A 25872-nucleotide genomic window follows, 5' to 3' on the forward strand; every position below is an offset into this window, starting at 1 on the left:
ACATGACCCAGCCAACGCAGCCTTGCCTGCCGGAGCTCACCGATGGGACCGTGCCCAGATCTTTCAAGGATTTGTGAGCTCCTCACACAATCCAGCCTGATTAAACCCAGGATGGATCGTAGGCAGGCCAGCCTAAATGTTTCTAACCGGCGAAGATGTTCCATTAGGGGGGTCCACGTTTCGCAAGCGTAGAGAAGGGAGGGAATGACCGTGGCTGAGAAGACCTGAAGCTTAGTGCGGAGCGATAGACCAGGTAGCTTCCACACAGCGTTACGCAACCGATGAAAAGATATTGCCGCTCGACTGATTCGGAGTGATACCTCTGCTGTTAAACTGGAGCCGGTCATAAGCACACTGCCCAGGTATGGAAAACTCTCCACTCTCTCCACAACTGCCCCATCATCGATTGGGAGTTGTGGGGGTGGAGTGTCCGATGGTACAAAATACCCAGGCAGGTGCTTAGTTTTGGTGGGGCTGATGGTAAGGCCCCATCTCTTAGTGCCACACTGCAGTCTCAGCAGCAGTGTCTCCAACTCCTCCTCTGAATGAGCAGCTATTACCAAATCATTGGCATACATAACGTGGTTGAGCAATAGGGAGCCATCCCTTGACTGCACCCGGGCATCGATCAGCCTCCCATTATATCTGTACCATATGGAGATTCCCCCGGTACAGCTATTGAAGGCTTCACGAACTACGTGGTCAAAATTGATGTTAAATAATGTGGGAGCCAGAGGACATCCTTGTCGCACCCCAAGGTGTACAGGGAATGGCTCTGACTCCCGGCCACGTAGTTTTACCCGGGCCCGCTCACCATCATGAAGGTCCTTAATGATCGTGAGCAGAGGGTCAGGTACTCCAAAAGCACGAAGAACAACCCAGAGCCCAGGCCTACTGATGGTATCATCAGTAGATGTAGGTCTTGCTGGAATTCCCTACACCTCTGCTGTAGCAGACGGACAGAAAATATGGCATCTGTGCAGGACCGCCCTTTCCTGAAACCGCATTGGGGCTCCGCAAGCCTCTCCTCAGCGTGCCTGGCAAGGCGATGTTGAATAATCCTTGCCAGGATCTTTCCCGGCACACTGAGGAGATGCCCCTGTAGTTGTCCAGTGGTCCAGACTGTTATGATGTCATATAGGGCAGTCTGTGTACAAACGCCACCCTCCCTCAGCATTTCGCTTGGGAGATCATCTCTGCCCGCTGCCTTTCCTGGTCTCAGACTCCGGATCGCCTTCAGTACTTCCTCAACAGATGGCACCTCAGCCAGCCACTCACAGGGGGTGGCTTCTTCCAATATTTGAAGCACCGCAGCCTCAGCAGGGTCATCCTCACTTTGTGCCACGATGTTTTCCTGGCTGAGGGATTTTCCCTCCCCCAGGACCTCACAGAAATGCTCAGCAAACCTGCAAACCTGTTCCTGGGGGTCGGAGATTAGATCACCGTTTTTTCCCCTAATGATGGTAATAGGTGTAGCGCTGCAGGTTACTTTTTTGATGAAGTTAAATAGAGATGTGTGATCGCGGGCTACTGAGGCAGACTCCATCTCCTCAGCAACCCGCTACCACCACCCATCCTTGGGTGGTGGTAGCGGGTTGCAGCACCTCACGGCTCTCCGAACCTCCGACCCCCAGGAACAGGTTTGCAGCACCTCACGGCTCTCCGAACCTCCGAGCGAAGGCTGCGGTAAGCCTCCCCATTCTCTGACGTGGGATTCTGTAGCCGCTTTTTCTCAACTATCCTGAACACCTCCTCTGTCAGCCAGGGTCTCTGGGGAGGTCTGGACCACGTACCCAAAGCAGCCAATGCAGCTGCATGAGTGACAGTCCTAAACCTCGCCCATTTACCCTCGACATCCGGAGGGATGATGCCAACCCCAGCCGCAGGCGATGATGGAATTCTCGCTTGCAACTTTCATCAGATAACTGAGACCAGGCCACTTTAGGTTGGAATGGGGTCCTGGGTAAACTCCCACCACCGGAGCGGAAGAATGGCAGGCGCATCTTACAGATGACAAGTCGATGGTCAGAGGGCAGATCAGCTCCATGGTAAGTCCTGGTGTCAAGGACATGGGCTCGCATCCGCTGGTCCGTCACTATGTAGTCCAGCAGATGTTCTTGCTTGAACCCGGCATGCATCCATGATGTTGTGTGGATGCGCCGATGCCGGAACAGCGTGTTGGTAATTACAAGCCCATGGGCTGCACACAAATCTAGCAGCCTCCTACCGTTGTTATTGAGCTGATCTGGCCCAATCACTCCAGACCAGGTGCCAGCATCATGACCCACTCGGGCATTGAAGTCACCCAACAGGATAACTGTATCCCGAGGGACCACTTTAGCCAGCACCTGTGACATGAGTCAGAAGGCATCTGACTCATCGGCTTCAGTGGGGGCATAAGTAACCACGACCACCACTCCTCGCCTCCGATTGATGGGAAGGCGAGCCCAAAGTAAGAAGAGCCACACTCTGTTGTTTGACAGTCTGCTGCCCCGAGTAGAGGACTGTCCACCTTATGATGGCGGGAGCCGGAACCGGTCCACCGGACCGCCTGATTGCCACAGAGATCCAGGCGGTACCGGTCCAGCTCCTGATAGAGGAGTGGCAGCCTCTCCTCCACAGTGAGCGTTCGAACATTCCACATGGCCACACGTTTGGCCAGGAGACCTCATAGACGCCTATGAGGTCTCCTCGCACCCGTCCAGAGCCCCCGTTTAGCCACTGTGGTGAACACAGACGCCTCGGAATTGGATCTCCCTCCACAGCACTGTCCACGACAGAGTTGCCCATCCGGCACCGCGAGGAGGTAGGGGGTTGTTTTGCCAGACACACACATATAGACACACAGACACACACACACAGCCATACAAAGATCCCCCGTGTAGCCTCAACAGACTGTAGGGGCAAATGCTGTTAGCGAGCACCTATGAAGGCCGGAACGGTACACGAGGGGGTGGGTGGCCAGCACCACGCCCGACCGCCTTAGTCTCCCCAGTGGCGATGTTTTTATCCACCGCACCAGGTACTCATTTGAGGCTGAGTCGACCTAGGGGAGGCACAGGACCGGTTCAGATAATCGTCACTGGTGTTGGCCGTGAGCGGGAATCGAACCCGGGTCGCCAGGTTCATAGCGCAGCGCGCTAACCGCTACACTAGACACACACACACAGACATACACACACACACAGACATACACACACACACAGACACACACACAGACATACACACGCACACAGACACACACAGACATACACACGCACAGACACACACAGACATACACACGCACAGACACACACAGACATACAGACACACACAGACATACACACGCACAGACACACACATACACACACACAGACACACACAGACATACACACGCACAGACACACACAGACATACACACGCACAGACACGCACAGACATACACACGCACAGACACACACACAGACATCCTTGTGGCTCGGCATGACAACAACAGCAGCAGCACGATCTTCGCCGTTGTCACTGTGAGAGAGTGTGGCGGCGGCGGTGGTGGTGGATGGGACCCTGTGGGGGTTGTTGGGGAAAGGAGGAGGGGGAGCTTTTGGGATTTGGCTCAAACGGGATGGATGGGGGAAGGGACCCGGAGGATTTCTGCGAGGGGGTGGTGGTGGTGGTGGTCAGCTGATTTAAAGTTGCAAGTGCTTTTTGATTGGCTGGCGAGTGTCGGCTGGGACATTCCTCGCTCCCCCCCCCCCTCGGCTGCGGCTCCGTGCGGTGGCTGCGAGCGGCCCCTCCCCCCGGCCCCTCTGGCCCCGCGCGCGGACTCCCCCCCCCCACAACTCCCCCCACAACTCCCCCCCCCACACCCCCCCCCCACAACTCCCCCCACACCCCCCCCACAACTCCCCCCCCCACACCCCCCCCGCCACAACCCCCCCACAACCCCCCCCACCCGCCACAACCTCCGTCCCCACCACCACAACCCGCACCTTCAAAGTTCGCGATCCACTTCGCAAACGGCGCAGCCCCAACTCGCAAAGCTCCCACCACCACTACCACCACCACCACCCCCGCAGCCACCACCGCCACTACCGCCACCGCAGAGGATTTTGCCACGGGGCTCTCTCTCTCTCTTTTCCTTCATTCGCCGCTCACCCATTCACCACCACCGCGTCAAAGGTAAGGACGGGAGGAACAAACCTCCTCCTCCTCCTCGGCTCCCTCCCTCGCTCTCTCTTAAGGGCTTGTTCGAGAAGCCTACCCTCGTTGCGAATGGGAGTTTGCTTTGTTGGGCGAGAGTTGTTCAGTGAACTCGGCGTCTGTGAACTCGGCGTCTGTCTCCTCCTCCTCTTCTTCTGCTTCCACCGCGCCGCGATCTCGGGATGCCGTCTCGCTCCGCTGAGCCGCAACGCGCGCGGTCGTCAGTCCGCGGAATCGAACGACGAAGCGAGCTGAAGCTCCGATGATGAACATTGCCGAGACACACGCGTTGCTTGTGTTGTGGTTTAAAACAACAACAACAATCACTGCAACAGTCGTCCGTTTGCCGTGTTGAATCAACCGCGAAGTCACCGAACCAGTGAGGCAACAGGACGAATGCGTTCAGTTGGTTTGGTGGTATCTGTGGTGATGGTGGTATCTGTGGTGATGGTATCTGTGGTGATGGTATCAGTGATGGTGGTATCAGTGATGGTGGTATCAGTGATGGTGGTATCTGTGGTGATGGTATCAGTGGTGATGGTATCAGTGGTGATGGTATCTGTGGTGATGGTATCCGTGGTGATGGTATCCGTGATGGTGGTATCAGTGATGGTGGTATCTGTGGTGATGGTATCTGTGGTGGTGGTATCTGTGGTGGTGGTATCTGTGGTGATGGTATCTGTGGTGATGGTATCAGTGGTGATGGTATCTGTGATGGTGGTATCAGTGATGGTGGTATCTGTGGTGATGGTATCTGTGGTGGTGGTATCTGTGGTGATGGTATCTGTGATGATGGTATCTGTGGTGATGGTATCAGTGGTGATGGTATCTGTGATGGTGGTATCAGTGATGGTGGTATCTGTGGTGATGGTATCTGTGGTGATGGTATCTGTGGTGGTGGTATCTGTGGTGGTGGTATCTGTGGTGATGGTATCTGTGGTGATGGTATCTGTGGTGATGGTATCTGTGATGATGGTATCTGTGGTGATGGTATCTGTGATGGTGGTATCTGTGGTATCTGTGGTAATGGTATCTGTATCGGCCGGGCTAGGAGTAGATGTGATGTGTGCACGTGTTAGGACGCGTGCGGGTAACTCAGCCCGAGTGAATGTGGAAGCAACAGCCCCTTGCTGCTGCTGCCGCTACAAGGCGAGCAGTCAACTTTGGGGGCGGAGAGCAGAAGGGCCGAGTCGGTGTGGAGGATGGGAGTTGGGACGCCTTCATCGTTACAACGTGGGGCCTTGCTCTCCTGTACAACAAACCACACCGATGTGTTGGGGTTGTGACGACCATCTGTGAAACGTTTGCTGTCATCGCAACACACACAAAAAAAAACCCATTACCAAGTAGGTATGTTTATCTAGCCAACTATATAGACACGCTGCCTTTAATTCAAACGTACGTGTTGGTATTTAAAAAAAAAATGTAAACCATTGAGAATGTGCCTCTGTACGCGCATAGCTGCTGCTACGATGCAGCGTTGAAGTTGGCTTGAGACCGGTGGTGTTTGGGCTGCTTGGAAGGGGCGTCGTGGATTCGTGTGCGGGGCTGTTGATGTGGTAACAATACAGGGGGGGGGGGGGGGTTATGTTTTAACAATGTCCGGCTGTAACCCTTCTTGACGGGAGGAGAAGGCTGTGTTTGCTGTCTGGGTGGGTGGATGGGAGCGGTACCGGATTATCCGAGTAGCAAAAGTAGCTACATATGCTACGGGCCCCGCGCTAAACGCTTTCAAGCTATCGATTTCGGCTCAGTGATTCTGCACTTGCTCTGTTACTATAGTACTATACCACCTTCAACTTTGATGATGGACTGGGTGTTTAATATTCTTAGTTTTTTCGGTAAAGTCACGTTGAAGAGAAACAACAAAATAACAAAATATATATAAAACAATAAAAAATTCTCACGACGTTTCGACCATAACTCAAACGGTTAGGGATTTGTAGTATTAGTAGTATTATTTGTAGTATTATCTGGCTGTATAGCAAATGCAAAAATGCACTTACTTTACTATGCAAGTTAACAATTTGTGTTTTAATATCTGTGTGTTTTTTTTATTTAGGGCCCTTATAACACATGCTATAGGCCCCACACTAGCTTCACCCACCACTGGATGGGAGTGTGGCTCAGGTCGAAGGTTTCCCGTGGGATTTATTGGTTCACATTATTTTGGCCGAAATGAAAATCAACAAGCAAACTTAATTGCCGGCGAAACGTCACGATCCTCGACTTGTAAATGTTTCTGTGGTTTTACTCTCCAACACCCAACCGGTGTGCTGAACTAGTCACTAATTGGCATGTTTTGTTTACCTGACAAGCATTACTAATTGGTGGTGGGGGGTTTAACGACGCATTTTATATTTACGCGATCTAACCCACAATCTTTATGATTGATAATATTTGTCGCGAAAGCCAACTACTACTTACGACGTCTTAAACCAACAACGCGTTGTCTACCCAATTGCGGCCAGTTCCAGTTTCTCATTCAAAACCAAATGTCTCGTGAGTGATCAATCGCCAACACCACACGAAGGCGTTGGGTGCGTGTGTATTGTGGAGTCCGTATTTACTGGCAAACCCGCTTAGCGTCCGGGCTCACGCGGGCTTTTCAGCTTTACAGTGATTGGATTACACACACACACGGGCGTTCTACACGCTTACAGTGACGTTCATTGTGCTTTAGTGAAGATGACAATTGTTTTTTTTAATTTTGGAAAATGTGCCCCGTTAGCGTGCCCAGAAAGTTGCATCTCGAACGGTGAGTTTTGAAAGCGCTATTGAGCATAAACGAAAATTATACGCACTGTCTGCTTTCAGAGTGGACGTTACAGATCCCGTGACGTTGTTCGCAAGAGCAGGCCGCTGTGTACCGGCTTTCACTGTCCAAAATTGAAAAATCACCCGAAAATGAGGGAAATATAAAAGCAGGGGTCTTCTTAGGACAGACAAAGATCCCCCGTGTAGCCTCAACAGACTGTTGGGGCAAGTGCTGTGAGCGAGCATCTAATGAAGGTCGGCACGGCTCACGAGGGGGTGGGTGGCCAGCACCACGCCCGACCGCCTTTGTCTTCCCAGTGTTTTTACACTCCAAACCAGGTAATCATTTCAGGCTGAGTCGACCTAAGGGAGGCCCACGACCGGCTCGGATATAATCACCACTGGTGTTGGTGGCCATGAGCAGGAATCGAACTCGGGCGTCTGGGCTCGTCGCGCGGCGCGTTAACTGCTGCACCACCGCTCCCCGCTAGATAGACAACACTCCCGTCACACGCCGTAACGCTACACGCTTGTCTGTGCATGCACAGCGTCAGTTTAGCTCTAAAGCAGCAGGGGCACACAGTATGGACTATATAGTATTGGACTGTAGGGCGCAGTTTTAATTTACTTGGCTGCATTCCGCACAAGCGCTCGGATAAAGTGCATTTATACAATGATGGCTCGATTAATTGAGCGCTTAATGGAGTGCCCCATTAACTAATTTCAGCCATATACTGCCACTTACGATTTCAACTGTGCAAGTTACGACTTGTATTATCCCTCCGTCTTATTACCTGCGTTCTCCCGAGTGTCTCTGGTGCAGATTATCCACTGCGACACCGATGTGCACGCAGTTTGACTCCACAACGCAGCTGAGCAACGACCCTGAACAGGGTGGAGGACGATATACACAACCCTTGCCTGCCCGTCGCCTTACACCCGCACCGATGTGTCCCGTACGCGCACACAGGGCCCATGCCTCGTGTACGTTCGTAGGCATTTGTCTTATCTTGCCTGGAATGGCAAAAACAACTTGAAATTTGCATGGCTCGGAGTGTTCGCAGTGAACACAGTAACTGAACAGGATTTGCCAAAGGCAAGCGAGTACTTGCGGTAGCGTAGAACCAACGGAACTTTGAGAACTGTTAGAGAGATGGGATGACTACTGTCCTACCAGCCGCAAACCAACACTCACCACCGCCTTGACATGTTTATATAATACAAGTCTGCGGCTTTAAAGACGTGTCCATGCGTTGAACCGTGGTGACGTGTTGGGTTGAGTAGGAGTCGTGACTTGTTTAGTTCTGCATTTCCTCAGGTTGTTGTGGAGACTGTGGTGAGTTGTGGACTTGCCTCTCTCTCCTCCTTCCCTCCCTCCTCCACCTAGCACCCTTTCAGTTATCATTGGAGATGTACTCCAGATAATTATTCAGTTCTGCTGCAGGTATCGCAGATACGTATATCATGGCTTGTGATTTTGGGGAACAGCTTGGCAGTTGTTTGCTCACTGCCCTACTGTAGTTTGATTATCGGCCATGGCTAACATTGTTATCTGAACCCGTTTTGGGTCAACCTTCATCTCCATGAGCGACCAATGTGATATTGAGAGGCCTGTATCCAGCAGTGGGTCGACAAAGGACTAGTACGTTATATTGTAATTTATATCACTGTGGTTGTAATATTCGTGAGTATACGAATCACATTTTATTGCAGAGTTGAGTTTTGAAGTTGATCTGGTATGCAGTATGGTACCATTGATTGGAATTACTCGCATATGGAATAGGCATGTTTACATGCAGATTTGGGGTGAAGACACGACACCTATCATCTGCTGTTCGTAGTCGGCAAGGATCTACCGCGGTGTAACCGTGAGCGCGCTGAACTTGCGACCCAGAGGTCGCCGGTTGGACTCAGTCTCCAGGCACTGGCGGTTGAAACAAAGGGGCGAGATCTTAAATGTCAGCGGCTCTGTCCGTCGAGCAGCGTAAATGGGTGGTCCACCCGCAGCCCATAAGAAAGTTGTATGTGGTGGGGTTAAGTGTGTGAGTACACCCACCACTTCCAAGACGTCGAGCCAGCGTGACAGAGTAGGCCAGGGCTCTCAACAGGCACCCTTGAGTGGAGGCCCTTCCGCCAACAGCGGCATGAGCAAGTAATTCCAGGGCTGCGCCTCTATCTGTACGTTTACCATCGCTGAGCTTTGGTAAACACAGTGGGGTCTTAACTTGGGACATAAACCCAAGTCGGTGTATTCCTTTAAAGGCGCTAAAGCGCGGTAATCCTACTCAGGGGCGCATTTGCTTCTCAACGGGATGCGTGGTGCAAACTAACACAACGTTAGGCCAGACGTGCAATACCAGTTCTAATTGAGAAACAGCCCCACAATTACTTATGAGGAGTTTTTTTCTGCTTTAATTAACATAAGTTAATCGGTGCCAAGTTTCAAAACCTCGTCTGCAAATGCAGCGTTGCCTGATGGAACGTTCGTCTTAACAGAGGGTGTGTGTGAGGCATTGTGCCAAAAACTCAATTGCTCTCATTTATGAAGCAGCCGTAATTTTGTGCCAAATTCATGATGAAAGGAGTTTGCGTCTCTTGGCCGTCATTGAGGTGTTTGTTCTGCAGAGCTTGCGGGAAACACGGTCGTGCGTCGTACGTAGCAGTGGCCAGTGCTTCCGACTGAGAGATGTACGTGTGTATGCTGAACTTTCACGCCATACATAGCCAACCGTGCTAATCAGAGATGCGCGTGGGGGGGAAAAAAACTAAGACAAAAAAAGCAGTTTTAAAGCAATTCGTTTTTTATGTAGATTTCAAAGTGCATTGTTGTCCAGTGGCTTCTTAATATCGGAAGGAAGAGCGTTCCAGACGGCCGCAGAATCGCATCCGAAAGCTCGCGATCCATTGACCGCCAACGCCGCACCTGGCCTGCTGTTCATAACAATTCACTGCCTGACCCGAGTGTGGAACATCCGATACAAGTACTGTATTAATCTTGACAGTAATTCACGACCTTTTGTTAAGCCACTGCAGGATGCTGGATGAGAATGCCTGTCCACATCGTGTTGGCTACAGGGGTGATTTTAACCATGCTTCAGTATTGAGTCGCCACTGATGTTGGACGTCGCCAGATTCACGGCACAGTGTGCCCAACTTCTGTGTCACCTACCGATTGTGCCGTATCATGAATCGTTAGGAGACCATATTGCTCGGTCGTAGAGCGAGCCACATATTTTGTGAATTTAACAAATGCAGGTTGGAAGGGGGAGCATCCTACTGTATTGGTAAACGTTTGGGAAAGTAAGAAATGTGGAACTACATGAGAGTAGATGGTAGCCCCAAGTACGGTGACATCGTAATGCACGGCAAGTGTGGTGCTTTGTGCATGCGGTAGAAGTCTTTTTTAGTCTGTGGAGATCCTGTGGACTAACTTTTTTGGTTCTAAATTTTGATTGAAAGCTTTCGTGACTACAGGGATTCATATTCTTGGTTCTTTCGGTAAAGTCACCACGTAGAAGGGAAACAATAAAATAATGAAAATAGAAAACAATAAAATTCTCACGACGTTTCGACTGCAACACAAGCGATCATCATCAGGTGTGAAAACCACAGCAAGAAAATTTGAAAAAAGTGGCGTTTTTTTTTAAACCGCCATTTTTTTGGTTCTGTTATACACGGATGTTGTCTGCAAATTGACTCCTGACTAACCCGCGGTGAATCGCAGATACAATTCCTGATTTTGAGGCGTTCCACTCTTCTAGTTTGTACATTCGTAGAATGTTGTACTGGGAAATGTTTCGTGGTGTCCATGTTGTAATCAAAGTGCTTAGCAGTAGCAAGTCGCACGTTTTTACTTGAATAGCATGGTTTTATTAGACCTACACACATACTAAAACAATGATACCCATAAACATCGATGCAAAGATGAGTTAATTTCATGAAAACATTCATAATAAAGTTTTGTTGTTAGGTTGCGTGAATGTAAATGTGTCTTTAAACCCGCCACACAACCAATTGGTAAGGTTTGTCACGTTAATATAAAAACACGAATGTACATTAGCACAAGTTGTTACCTTTGCTGGGAATATTTTTATTGATACATTTTGCGTAGTTAATTCCGATGTTCGACTTGTCAAATTGACTTTATCCAGTCAGGAGTGGAACAAATTATTCAAGCGTGTGACATTCATAGCGAGGGGGGGGGGGGCGAGGGGGGGGGGTCCAGAGAAGTAAGGGGGGGTGTGAGGGGGGCAGGGGGGGGCGAGTGGGGGGGTCCAGGGGGGCAGTGGGAGCGAGGGGGGCAGGGGGGGTGCGAGGTGGGCAGGGGGGGGCAGAGGGGGTGCGAGGGGGGCGGCCCATGTCTCACTGACTTAGAGAGCGTGGGACAACTGCCGACGTGCAAGATGCCAGGCAGCTCTCCTCCACCTGCATCCTCCGCCTTCCTCCTCCCTTCACTCCCCAGTGCAAACCCAGCGTGGCTCAAGAGATGCACATTGGGGCACGGTGGGTGGGCTGTGTTGTTTTAGATTTAGCAGCACAACTGATTTGTATACAGTATTAGGCCCGGCGATCTGTGTAATTTGCATCTGGGTGGTGGCACTGGGAACGATTGCCCGGTTCAAACTCCCCCCCAAACCTCCCCATCAAAGCATGGCTCAACCCCTGTCTCTGAGCTTTATGTAAAAAAATGAAGCACAGTGCAACTTACTGTGTGGGGAAGTCAACAGTGGGGGTGTTTTTTTCATTATAATTTACACTTGTAAAGCGCGTTTCACAAGGCACTGCACAGAGCTAAAGGCAAGTAAATAACGAACTAACGCAATTCTAAAACCTAATATAAGCTCGCAGGCTCACGATTTATGGAGACTCGGGGGGGGACTGCCAACGGAGATGAGCGCAAGCCCACGCCGGGCAAGTTTGTGTGGGGGGGGGGGGGTCCCTACGTTAGCCTCGGTGCATTGTGCATCGCCATGTATGTAAGTATGTTGAACTTGTTTCGCACCGTACGTAGCCAACCGTGCAATCGCCTCCACGAGGACACGACGGCCGGTGCTTTACCGCACGCTGCCATGTCCAGGGCCCCCCACCCAACATGTTTTTGTACGCAGTGGCTGGCGACCGTGGCAACTTCGGCCAGGTGCTTTGCTCAACGATCGGCAACGATTTTTGCCCTGCTGCTCTGCCGTAAACCCAGCCGCATGTCTCCCAACGCTCCCAATACACGCGGGTAGCACCTTGTCAGAATGTGAGATGCTCTTTCCCATAGCTGCAGCGATCTTATAAAAAGGGCTCGCGTGTCTCTGCTCGCGACTTGTCCGTTGCGTTCTGCTCCGCAGTAGGGGAAGGGTGGCCTTGCCGCGATTACTACTGCCCTTGCTCTTCGCATTGCTGCGCGACGTAATTTTAGAGGCACGCGCAAAAAGAAGGAATCATTACCTAATATAGAAAATCCTGCAGCATTTTGTTGTTTATTTAATATCTGCTGTATATATACAGTACTCCTAAGCATTATTCACACAATTGATGTGTCATTACCTTTGAAGTTGTCTCTAACACAGTAAATCACGAGTTATTAACTGAAAAGTGTGCTAAAGAGCAGGGGGCGAGATGTGTGTTTGGAACCGCACTGAGAGACAGAAAAAAGTCACACATTGAATATAGAGCCCCTGACTTCATATTGATGGTTAAGAGACGTGAGTGTGCGTGGGCAGCACTCGTCGTGAGAGGGGACGATGGCTGGTGGTCAGCGCCGATTGACAGCGGCAGCCAAGGAATGGAACTGGTCCATCAAGGAGATGGAGCAATGAAATCTGCCCGCGTTCAGGTGCCAGGTGGATTTTTGCTACATTGTAGGATGGGGAGGAGGGGGGGGGGCTTCATTTGGCAGCGGATTGGTCACGGCTGATGACGAGGATCTCAAGTCGTTGTACGTCTTTGGCGAGATGAGTACCTTGCCTGTACCGTGACGCGAGCCTCTCTCTGCTCCGTGGACTTCCGTTCCGGCTGCGACGGGGATACGTGGCGTCCAGCTCGCCGTGGCGATGCTGCGCAGCATGGCAAACGAGGCAGTCTTTGTCGTACGCTCGTACAGCTTTGGAATGTTTCGTTGACCTCTGCTTCAAACTGTGACAAGGTAGGCAGTGATAAACTGCAAAAGGACATCTTTGTTGACAACCAAAGGGAAAAAGCAAATCTCTTGACACCACGCGAAATCGGGTGGTGTCGGCATGGGATGCGGTCGCTTCTGTGGAGATGTACGCTCGGTGCTTGATTTAAAAAAAGATCTTTAACGACTTTGTGGGAGTAATTATGTTGACCGTACGTTTCACTCCGCTGCCCCCTATTATTTTATTGCCGAGTTTCACTTTTCATTCTCTGAAGTTCCCCCGCGCGCCGGATTTTTCACGCACAACTGAGTCAAGGACGCAGAGCGGTGCGTGTCCATTAGTACCGTCCCGCTAATGACGACTTGTTCACCAGTGGGTTCTTGTGTCGTCTCAAACCTAATATAGCCCAAGCTTCGTGTTAAGTCGCCGTATTCTTGAAACCCACTCCTGCCACAAATACTCGCCAGAGCATTTGAGTTGTGGCTGGATGTGTGGTCCAGGCGAATGTCGGCTACTTTTTTTTGTAGCTCGTAGTTTAAACTTGACAATCGCTTGAGTTAAATACCTTCCCGGCAGCCCAATGTGAGTGCCTGCGAGCTGCATGTTTTTACTTTCATGGTCCTTGATTTCTCTTTATAATTTTCTTCCCTGGCAGCGCTTGGCACCCAAGGCCTTTGCCAAATGGAGCTGCTGCAGCCATCACAGCTCTGCCATCCACTGGGACTCATTGACTCTCACAAACTCCGAATTCTCTGTGATCTGGCACACAGACAGCTTGGGTATGACCAGTGATAATCAACTTTGCTGTGGGGAGCCTGTGTAGCTTTGAAAAGTCTACTTTAAAAATATATATTTGAAAAAACCTCTTCAACGTCTCCCGTGCGATTACTTTGCAAGAGTTTGTTTACAATAAACAAAGGATTGTTTTGTTTCATTTAACTTTTTCTCATTACTTTTTTTCCCCTTCCTCTGTCGGGAGGCTGAATTTATTATGCGACGAATATATCGCGATACAACCGACTAGCGGCGCACTGTACCGCTGTGTAAAAAGTCCTCACGTCTTGGCTGTCTGCCAACACAAATGCCATTTGGAAGCGCAGAGACATTCCAGAGTTAAGCAAAACCGAAGGGTTGTTCCATCGCCTTGGATACGTTCCTGTTCACCACACGCAATGTACATTCTCCCCCCATCCCGGCAACAGTTGCGGCCGTTTGATCCACCATTCTCAAATGTTCAGCTGTTTCGCAGCCGCTCTGTGCGAGTCTGTCGGGGAGCAGAGCAGTAATTCACCGTGCGTGTGACCCACATTCGTAGACGCGTCTGAGGGCCACGTGCGCCCGTTGTTCGGCGCGGGTGAGGCGTCGTTTAAATTATTCCTGTTGACTTGAGCCCCCTTTCTTTGCCACGCCGTGAATGGCATATTTGTTCATTTAGTAGCGAAGCCTTAAGAAGTTACCTGACCCCAAAGGGCAACCGAGAGCCCCATAATGCACCGAGGCTGTACCCGCGCTGTCACGCGCCACTACGGCTCTTGGCACAGCATTCTCACACTCCCGGCACACATTCACCGAATAATCCCTTGCGTTGGTGTTACTCTAGTTTAATTGACTTGGCTCGTCTTTGCTCGAAAACTGTGTTCGTATTCATCAGTTATAATCACCCAGTTGTTTATATTCATAATCCCTCAATTATTTCATACTAAGTATGCACATATTATTAACACACACACGCATGCATTGCATGTTACTGGGTTTAATCTCTTCTCACTGAAGATGAATGATGATAAGCTGCTAATAGGCACTGCTTGCCAGGGCAACATGGTGACCTGGACAAGTGGACCACAATGCAATTCTTCGAGAACTATTCATACGTTTTTGTATAGGGTGGTCCAGGTGGCTTTTGACCCCCATTCAATTCTCAAACAACTTCACATATTTTTTTAAAGTAAGGTTTTTATTAAAAACAGAAATGAATATGTAAAAGGTGGAAAAATGTTAGGGGTCAATGAATGGGGGGGGGGGGGGGGGTCATAAGACATCTGGACCACACATTATAATGCATGAGGCTGCACATTTGAAACGTATGGATGTTTGGGCTGCATTGTTTGTAGTAATGGGTTTTTCTCAATGTACAGATTGAATTTAGGTTACATTTTAGAAGGCACACGTGGACATGCAAAGACAAAGATCCGTTATAGAGCCTTAAAATATTTTTGGTGCAAGTACTGTTAGCGAGCACGTATGAAGGCCGGCATGCCACACGAGGGGGTGTGTGACTTGAACCACTCCTGGCCGAAATGGACATGCAGGCACATTCGCCAAAGATTCCTCATACAGCCTTTAGCAAACTGTTAGACCAAGTTCTGTTAGTGAGCACGTATGAAGGCCGGCACGGCACCTGAAGGAGTGGGTGGCCAACACCACGTCGAGCCGCCTTTGTCTCCCCAGTGGTGATGTTTACACATCGAACCAGGCACTCATTTGATGCTTGGTACACACGCACGCATTGCAGATGTGTGAACGTGCGCGCAAATGAGCATGACTATTTCGCCGAGGCCAGAATTGCGTGCGTTCAGCTGCTATACAACAGCAGTCGCCGTTCCGCACCAAGTAGTTGCGACATCGCCGCAGCAGCGGTGCCAGGCTAGATACACTCTGGAGGCCACGTAGAGTCGCTGGTAAGCGATCACGGTACCGACCCCAGATGTTATTGTACCGCGCTGTTCAACAACAGCAACCGCAGATTTAAAGAAAACGGCAACAGCAAACCGCAGTTCGCCACTAAATTGGCGGTGAAGTGACCACGGTGCTCGTGCCATACCTAGGTGCACTTTGGCTCAAGCGCTTTTAGGGGATGCGCAGCACTTGTGGACGTCTGCACACTTGCGCTGGTGCGCGCTGACCCTGCCGGGAACGTGTAGGGGTACCTGGAATGCCCAGCTTGTGCATGTCCTGCCGATCGCAGGGTTTGGTAGCATAGCTCACCTGGAGCTGGGTAGAGAGCCGTGCTGCGGACGATTGTCTGGGTTCCACTGTAATCGCTGATTGGATTGCGGGAATTCTGTGAAAATGACCCTCGCAACACCGACGTCCGTTCCCCAGATGTCAGATTTGACATGCTTTTTTGTTGTTTTTGCCCGCTATGTTTTCCTCAAAATATTAACGATGGGGTTGTCGTGGGGTCGCCAGCTGTCTGCATTTTACACAAGCAGCCCGGGAATCGGCGTCTGCGTTCGGGCGGCAGGAATTGATTTGTACCGAGATTTGTTACCGGTATGCGTTCAATCTTATTGCAATTTACTGCAAGGACGTTAATAGTCATTCTCATCCTTGTGAAGAATGTAAAATCAAACTTGATATGCAGACTGCGTCCCCTTCATATATCTGTCTCTTTACATAAAAAGATAATGTTTCCTGCACCCCACGGCCTTCTGGGAGTGAATATTGTGAGCGGCATTTATTCTGTAAATGACAACTCTGCACTGGTTTTGACATAGTAGAGGCAGTTGGGCTTGCTTGAATGAATGATGGTGATTTTCCAGATGTTTAAGGCAAGGACTGTCTCTTTAACACATGTGCCCTTATTGTATATGGGTGTATTAAATACTGTAGTTGTATCATATATACGTTTGGTGTCAGAATTGGTGAGCCCTTGAGATATCACCTGTCTTCGTATCATTCGGATATCTGCGTAGGTGTACTGCAGACACTGTTACGGTGCCACTTGTTTTATATCAGTGGTTTTCAACCGGGGGTGCGCTGACCCCTGGGGGTACGTGAGGTGATCTATAAATGTGTGGAATGATATCATACGTGAGTCATTGGTGAATAATCACGTATGAATCGGCCAATATAAAATAATGCATATGGCGACATTTATAAACTCATTCATCGTAAACGATGTGACTTCCGAGAGTAACCAGCGATCATGAACAAATTATGTCACTCGTGCGGAGCGTCTGTTGATTTTTTTTATTCGCTTGCAGTTACGAGCTAGTTAGAATACCTCACAAAATGGACAATTGGTTAACATATTGACATCAATTAGTCGTACATTTATTTCTCAGAACCATGTTGGGTCAGGCAAAGGGGGGGAGGGGGGGGGGTCGGCTCGGTCGATTAAAAATTCAACAAGGGCTACACAGTAGCCAAACGAGGTTGAGAACCTCTGGCTTTATGACTCACAGGAGGCGGTGAAGGAAGGCCATCTCCTGCCCGAAGGCCTGGCAGCTCTTTGGGGCGATGGAGGGGCGGGGGGGGGGGACACCCGGCAGGAGTGCCACTCCACTCGTTTTTGGGTCATGAGCAAAACGCGCGCAATTTTCTCCCCATTCACAGCAACTTTTGAGGCACGCCGAAGTGATCTCGTGCAGCGATTGCAGTATAAATAGATGTTTGAACTGTGAACGATTGAGTTTGGTGGGTTCTCTACGGGTGTGGATTATGTGGGAGATTGGACAGTCGAGAGGGGACTGCAGATTTAAAATACTCTTTAAACACTTTTTTTAGTTTACCATGCAAGGCCCACTGGACAGTGGAGCTCATTTTAAGAAGTGACCTGGCCACAAATGATAGCTCAACGAAGTGAATTATCACTTGGAAATTTATAGCAGCTAAATACGCGTGTTTCTAAATGTGGAGGAAAAAGCCGGAGGAGGGCCCGGAGAAAAATCCACGCGACCATCGGGAGAGGGACATGCAAACTCCAAATATACAGACATCAGGGTTGGGATCAAACCCATGACATCCTGCATACCAGGCGAGGGATATAACATGTCGCACCGAATCAATACTGCACATCACTGGTACCTTCCGCATAATCTCTCGAGAGAGCCTACCTTGATTTGTGCGGTAACGGGAATTAATGGCAAGTGGTTTGCTTTTTTCCCCCACCCCGTGCGGAGGTGATGTCGCTTGTAATTAAAATTAAATACAGCAAGTTTGTTCATAGACAGTGTTTGTACTGACATTTGACCATGGCTCATTAATTAACTTGTGTGTGCGCGCGCGTCTGTGCGCGTGCGGTCTTGACGGGCCTTGTTCGAGTTCCCCTGCCGTCCGTCCAGCGCAGTGGTTTCCCGGCACGCGGCCTCGTTAGCGTGCCCGCTGCGCGACAACGCCCCACGTTGATCACGCGTGACACCGGTGTGGTCTCGTTCACCTTATTATATTACTGCGTTGTTATGTTTCTGCTTGTTTACATAAGGAAAGCCTCGCCGAGTCTCGAGCCCTTTATTCAGGAAGTTTACTGCCAATGTCGGCTCTGCGTGTGATCGCCATTGAGTAATTTGCGGGCGAGTTTGATACACTGCACAGTATATGTACACTGCTGTACACTGGTATGTCTATGTATACTCGTGTTTGTATTTACACTTGTGTGAGTTTTGGCCAATAACAGTTGGCATTATGTGTGTGGGTTGTTTAGCGATTGGATGAATTCAAAAAGACCAGCAGGAAAAACGCGCAGAACGGGCAGCAATACTTTGCCGCTGTTCAGGGCCACGATTCCACTCAATAAATGGCCCCTTGCCATAGTAACGTGGAAGAAGATCGCCACTCCACACTCACTTTGGCGTCATGCAAACGTTTTGCTTCATGTTGAAAATTAAATTTTGAGTTGGATGTTTTACAGTGTACACTTATGCACTGTTCTGAATGGTTTCACCGCCCTTGATATTTTGTTTCTGGGGAAATCTTTTCGAAAAGTATGGGAGCCTTTTTGTAAGGGATAAGCAGGCAAGTGTCACGTGGTTGATGAATGCCCATGTTCAAAAATTCCTATTCATTCTCTTGCTACGCTGTCACCATTTGTTAGCCATGTACGGGGGTTGTGAGCTATTGTGCTTTTGTAGAATGGATATTGCCTTTACGTAGCGCATTCATAACGGTTGTCTCCTCTGCTTAACGCCGCCCGTTACGCTGGGAGATCGGGAATAATTACACGCGGGAGACGAAGGCGGAGTGCACACGTGGTGCGGATGAGACTGTGACCGTGCCCGCGGTGTCCCTTGACTGCCGCGTGTGCGGCCCACATTCATCGCGCATCCACGTGGAGCTGTGGTGGCCTCGCGGTCCCCGAGAGAAACGATTGTAAACGGACCGCAGGTCCGCGCGAGAACTCGAGGGTCCATTAGGGCCCTGCAACCGTGTCACTGCGCGTACTGTTTCGGGGGTCGTGGTCAAGAAGTCACAGTGGCCAATTTGGTTCAGGTTCAGAATACTTATTTATACTGAAGGAATCTGATGAGCTGTGCCACCACGCCTCATCATCGCTTCCTTCCTTTTAAATTAGTCGCTGCAGTGCGCCGAAGAAGACCAAACATGGTAGTTGCTTTTTTATGTATTTTATTGCCAATTACCGCACACCAGCATTCAATACTTTGTGAAAGGCCCAATGCAGAAGATCCCTGGATTTCATCTTCCACGAAGCTCATGGTCCACCCTAAATTGTATCCGGACAAACCATGGCAGCAGATGCGGATGCCTGATGCACAAATGGAAAATTAAATACTCTTTATTGTGTGACTGTGATCGTCCAGAACAGATCGTACAACATAATGACGCAATGCCCGATCTACAAATAAGAGGAGAGATCACAGCGACACACTCCGCTGTTCCTGACGTGGTTGTCTGGCTTAACCACCTGAATGCGAAATTATAATTGTTTTGCTCCGCATCTACATCAGCCATGCGGAAGTGGAATAAGAAGCATTCAATAACTAAGAGTGGGCTCCGTTTTGAAAATGAACTCCACGGACGAAGGACCGTGTTTTGAGTGTCGCACGCTTAGCCTGCGCCAAGCCATGGCTGAGCCACTCGCTCGTTGCGTCGTTGGAAAAGCAACTTGGCGAGTCACAAGCCTGAGCCAGGCTGTGTTCAGGGCCGAGCCTGAGCCGGGCCTCAGTGCGTGCGCCCTTGTTGTGTGCGTACTGCTTGGAGCCACTGGTGGAGCCAGTGGGGGGGGGGGGGTAGGGTGGCACGTGCCTCCCCAATGATCCGATCGAAATCCCTAATTTCAATCGGATCATTGGGGTTATTAGTAATAAACGGCATTTTGCGTCCCACACTCCCACTGTAGTATATTATTACGTGCCAGGGACTCTATGAGATGATAGGACAATAGTCTGAGTCCATGATTGGCAATACGTAACAGCAAAGCAGTTATAAGTGACTCACAGAATTGTGCGCAGTTGCGTATACAGTCCACGACTTCCCTGAAGGCATTCACCTTCAGCGAGTGTGATGCCGATCACACAACGCGGTTCGAATTCGACCCTCGATCGATGGCTGCGCCATCGCCGCACACGCGTCGAATAAAAAGCAAGGGACAAGTCCTTACTAACAACTCCTTACTTACCAACAACGCCTTACTTACTAACAACTCCTTACTAACAAGTCCTTACTTGCTAACAACTCCTATCATTTTTAATTGCTGGAGGGGTTGCTCCCCCTACCTGAAAATCTTGGCTCCGCCATTGCTTGGAGCAATTACTTAGTTCAAGTTTGAAATGTAATTTCTTAGAACCAGGTGAGATCTCAAGAGACCGCTATCTGCAAGTAATTTGTTTAGTTTCCAGGAGAGCGGGGATAGAGTTTCATTAGCGAGAGTGACCCAGGCCACCAAAATACCCAAAGGAATAGGATCAATAAAACATGGAACAACAATAAGGGAAATAGAACTTTTAGTAAAGACAACAGTTTTACAGAAGAAATGGAAAACGGTGCACTAATATAAATAACAATGAACAAAGCAAAACTTTTGATAAAATTTGGCACGGACAAATTACTTTTAAAAAACATTCTTAGTAAAAGTAACATTCAAATGAACGAATCAGCCATGCATGGCTGGCACGCTCAGCTGTGCCGACGAAGTACAACGCGGTGGGGCTCGATGTGACGGGAGGGGCTGCTCCACCAGGGAGCTGCTCCACCAGGGAGCTGCTCCACCAGGGAGCTGCTCCACCAGGGAGCTGCTCCACCAGGGAGCTGCTCCACCAGGGAGCTGCTCCACCAGGGAGCTGCTCCACCAGGGAGCTGCTCCACCAGGGAGAGGCAAGATCGCTTTAATGAGGCGATGGGCAACACTTAGCAGTGCTGACTTTGTACAATTTAAAACATTCAGCTGAGAAGGACAAATGTAGAGGATCGCAGAGCCCGGGCAATTGTTGGTAGCGCTGGCTCACCACTCGGCTGCTTCCTCTCCCGCTAGTCTGGTTCCTCCTCACACTTCTGAGTCATCCTCTCCTGAGAGCGAGTGGATTACACGTGGTACGTTACAATAACAAATATATTATGATGAGTATTATTATAAAGCTCTGCTCTATCTTGTGAATGCAGTGAACATGTCTTCTTGCAATGAAGTTTCATTGCCCAGCACGGAGTGGAATGAGTGCTGCTCGTTCAACTCTTCCTCTAAAGGACAGGGAGGAACGTTTATTTTCTTCCACGCGTGTGTCCCACTCACGTGGAGTCCGCTGTCCTTGCCAACCTTCTCCATGCTGGCCTGTCCTACGCCATTACTCAATCCGCTCCTCGGGCCACCGTATTCCATCGCACCACATCTTGCCTCACCTCTTCTTCTGCCTTCCTCTTGATCTCTTTCCTTCCACTTGCATCCTTATACTTGCATCATGTGTTTATCATCATACTTGCATCATGTGTTTATCATTGTCTGAAATTAAATTTCAACCAGCCGACCCAGCTGGGTAGTGCTGGGGCACAACCCTCCACTTGCGTTTGGTTTGGGGTCAAGTCAACCCATAAAAACTCTCCTGGGTCAATGAAATGAGAACCAATTTGTGGAACATCAGCAGCAATTGGTATGTCGCCACCATCATAAGAATGTGACATTTTTACTGCTTGACGATCCAGGGGAAATTATCCCAGGCAGAAGTGAACCTGAGCATGGCTGGGACTTTGTGAAGTTTCTCTGTTTTCACCCTTTCACCCCCATAGAATCCGTGTCTTCCATTTTGCAGCCTTAAGCTGTTCCTCCCACGCCATTTAACCGCTGCATCACGTTCAGAACAGAGAGGGCATGCAGTTTAATGGAGCACTCTGCTAAAATGAAACGCAGGTAAAATGTGAAAATATACAGTCTTAAAAGGGGATTAGAAAAGTCTAGTTGCTGTTTAATTTGTCCTCCTTAAATCAATTTAACCAATATGCATATATATCTTTTTATAAATGCGACCTTTTTATTGGTAAAAGAAAATGTTCAATGTTTTAAAATCTCGGTATAAGTCACTTCCTGCTGCCACCCAAACAAAGTTGCCACTTCCCAGACTGTCTTGGCAACTGCCTGGCTGCTGCTGCTGCTGCACACACGAGGGTTCTCACGTGTCTGGGTGAAAGCCAGGTCGACTCCGGGTCGAACCCGGGTTGATTTCTTGTCAAACCCAGGTTGAACCCAGGTTGATTTCGGGTCGAACCCGGGTCAAACCCGGGTCGAACACGGACAAGTGGCAGCCCGAGTGTCCACACAGAGGCTGGGATAGCCAGTGTATTACGGGCTGTGTATTGCTGGTTGTCTCGAGCAGTTTGTTACAGGAATGTGACTATCACAACATATTTTTGTTAATTAATTTCAAGAAATGTGCCCTTTTATTGGCAAAATAATTTCCAGTCTGATAGGGTCACTGAGTGAAGTCTGCTGCTGCTCCACTGCAGCACAAACGTTTTAAATTATGAATGCTTAATGTTATCAAACTAAATTCCTCCATAATATTTTTTACGTGATTCCATATAGACTGAACTGTAATTAATGTAACGTATTTATCTGACGATTTCCCAGGATAAAATTACTCCGGTGTGCCTCACAATTGTTCTATTAACTTTCAAGGGGAGCAGGACTCGTATTACTTAACGTGGAATTTTGCCAACTCTAAAAATGACACTTTCTTCAAGTGATATGAATCGTTAAGCAGGGTCACTTTTGTGCTTGTGTTTTTGTTTGTGGAGACACGGCTTGTTTATCGGCTCTACCATGGGAATATAAGTGCAACTGAATCAGTGCAACTGTTGGGCAGCCGTGAAACTGTGCTGCTCATCTTATCATCCCGCACGCTTGATTGCCTTCCTTTGACTTTGAAGCGGTTCTCTCCGCTGAATGCTAAACTAGTTTGCAAACTATGCCTGTTGTGCAGCTTCTCTTTCCTTTCTGCCCCTAACTTTTGGTATAACTCTAGGCTTTTGCGACCGATATTTTTCATAAATAAATGTTTTTTTGGGATAAGATTGCGTAAGTATACAGTGAGGGGAAAAAGTATTTGATCCCCTGCTGATTTTGTACGTTTGCCCACTGACAAAGAAATTATCAGTCTATCATTTTAATGGTAGGTTTATTTGAACAGTGAGAGACAGAATAACAACAAAAATATCCAGAAAAACGCATGTCAAAAATGTTATGAATTGATTTGCATTTTAATGAGGGAAATAAGTATTTGACCCCCTTTCAATCAGAAAGATTTCTGGCTCCCAGGTGTCTTTTATACAGGTAACGAGCTGAGATTAGGAGCACTCCCTTTAAGAGTGTGCTCCTAATCTCAGATTGTTACCTGTATAAAAGACACCTGTCCACAGAAGCAAGCAATCAATCAGATTCCAAACTCTCCACCATGGCTAAGACCAAAGAGCTCTCCAAGGATGTCAGGGACAAGATTGTAGACCTATACAAGGCTGGAATGGGCTACAAGACCATTGCCAAGCAGCTTGGTGAGAAGGTGACAACAGTTGGTGCGGTTATTCGCAAATGGAAGAAACACAAAATAACTGTCAATCTCCCTCGGCCTGGGGCTCCATGCAAGATCTCACCTCGTGGAGTTGCAATGATCATGAGAACGGTGAGGAATCAGCCCAGAACTACACGGGAGGATCTTGTCAATGATCTCAAGGCAGCTGGGGCCATAGTCACCAATAAAACAATTGGTAACACACTACGCCGTGAAGGACTGAAATCCTGCAGCGCCCGCAAGGTCCCCCTGCTGAAGAAAGCACATATACATGCCCGTCTGAAGTTTGCCAATGAACATCTGAATGATTCAGAGGACAACTGGGTGAAAGTGTTGTGGTCAGATGAGACCAAAATGGAGCTCTTTGGCATCAACTCGCTGTGTTTGGAGGAGGAGGAATGCTGCCTCTGACCCCAAGAACACCATCCCCACCGTCAAACATGGAGGTGGAAACATTATGCTTTGGGGGTGTTTTTCTGCTAAGGGGACAGGACAACTTTACCGCATCAAAGGGATAATGGACGGGGCCATGTACCATCAAATCTTGGGTGAGAACCTCCTTCCCTCAGCCAGGGCATTGAAAATGGGTCGTGGATGGGTATTCCAGCATGACAATGACCCAAAACACACGGCCAAGGCAACAAAGGAGTGGCTCAAGAAGAAGCACATTAAGGTCCTGGAGTGGCCTATCCAGTCTCCAGACCTTAATCCCATAGAAAATCTGTGGAGGGAGCTGAAGGTTCGAGTTGCCAAACGTCAGCCTCGAAACCTTAATGACTTGGAGAAGATCTGCAAAGAGGAGTGGGACAAAATCCCTCCTGAGATGTGTGCAAGCCTGGTGGCCAACTACAAGAAACGTCTGACCTCTGATTGCCAACAAGGGTTTTGCCACTAAGTGCTAAGTCATGTTTTGCAGAGCGGTCAAATACTTATTTCCCTCATTAAAATGCAAATCAATTTATAACATTTTTGACATGCGTTTTTCTGGATTTTGTTGTTATTCTGTCTCTCACTGTTCAATAAACATACTATTAAAATTATAGACTGATCATTTATTTGTCAGTGGGCAAATGTACAAAATCAGCAGGGGATCAAATATTTTTTTCCCTCATTGTACATGTGTCATTAACCCGCCACCACCTGACACAGCCAATTAGTAATGTTAATTAGTTACTACTTCAGCCCGCCAGTGTACAATTTGAGTGACGTTTCGCTAGTAATTACATCCAGCATCATCGGGCGATTTTGCCACGTTTTGTTTTCGTGGTGGCGGGTTAATGACACAATCATACTTACACACTCTAACGCAAAAACCTTTATTAGTAATCGATTGTTGTTATTATTCATGGCATAACTCATGCACACTTGCACACGTGTGTGCACCGTGCCAGCCCTGTCCGATGACTGACGTGCGGGTTGTGTACACGCTCTGTATGTCAATGATTCCTTGCTTGGCAGTGATGGTATTTGGTATTTTATCATCGGGTGCCAAATGCGGAGCAGTCACCGTTGTAGTTCCAGTGGTCGGTTTCGGGATGGAGATAGTCGTGTGTGCGGTATTCGTGTGCGGGTGGTACTCTAGACGCAGCCTTTATTATGTCCCCAGGTGAGTGCCCGCCACGTGTTAGTGACGTCTCTTTCTCAACAACAACAAAATAAAACCCCGGGCTAAGTTGCTAAACACGCGACGGAGAGCCGCACCTCCCCTTCTTGTCGGGGAGCGACTGGGGAACGAATGCGCGAAGGCTGCTTTAATGCGGCGGCGTGTCGCTTCCGTGCACGTGTGGCCACGGAACTTGCCAAAAAATAATCATCCCGAGCAAGCGTTGCCCAGCGCGACAGGGTCATGGCTGCCCAGCTCTCTTTCCCGCATCGTGGGCGACATCGCGGCGCGGTGGTCGCGCGCTCGCCGCTCGTTGCAGAGATTGGCGGTGCGACTCGAGCGACCACCCTGGTTGTTGCTGCGGCGGTGCCTTCACCAAGAGGTGTACCAACACGCGCCGTCCGCTTCGTAGTGGCTCTAACTTATTTCGCAAGAGTGGGGCCGTTTTTTTGTGCCCGCGCCATGGTTTAAATTTGCCAGCTTTGAAAAAGATACC

The 25872-nt window shown here is 49.2% G+C and overlaps 2 protein-coding genes across 5 annotated transcripts in view; one reads left to right on the top strand and one right to left on the bottom strand.

The window, feature by feature from the left end:
• The window catches only part of LOC116944795 (ras GTPase-activating protein nGAP-like), a 641297-nt gene that overhangs the window by 262589 nt on the left and 352836 nt on the right, over positions 1 to 25872 (top strand). Inside the window, exon 1 of one of the 4 annotated variants that reach the window (XM_076068656.1) lies at positions 3942 to 4158. The exons of the other annotated variants lie outside the window; for them this stretch is intronic. The gene's annotated coding sequence lies outside the window, so the exon portion shown is untranslated. Of the gene's footprint in view, positions 1 to 3941; positions 4159 to 25872 lie in introns of those variants that run through there. 4 annotated transcript variants of the gene reach the window in all.
• On the bottom strand, positions 4155 to 5254 carry LOC142925609 (uncharacterized; the record flags this gene model as incomplete). Its single annotated transcript, XM_076068659.1, has 1 exon — positions 4155 to 5254. A coding segment is annotated over one exon (972 nt), but the record flags the coding sequence as incomplete, so codon positions are not given.

Source organism: Petromyzon marinus, chromosome 22 (genome assembly GCF_048934315.1).
Source record: "Petromyzon marinus isolate PM22_M1 ecotype Great Lakes invasive population chromosome 22, UKy_Petmar_22M1.pri1.0, whole genome shotgun sequence".
In the NCBI taxonomy this organism is placed as follows: Eukaryota; Metazoa; Chordata; class Hyperoartia; order Petromyzontiformes; family Petromyzontidae; genus Petromyzon; species Petromyzon marinus.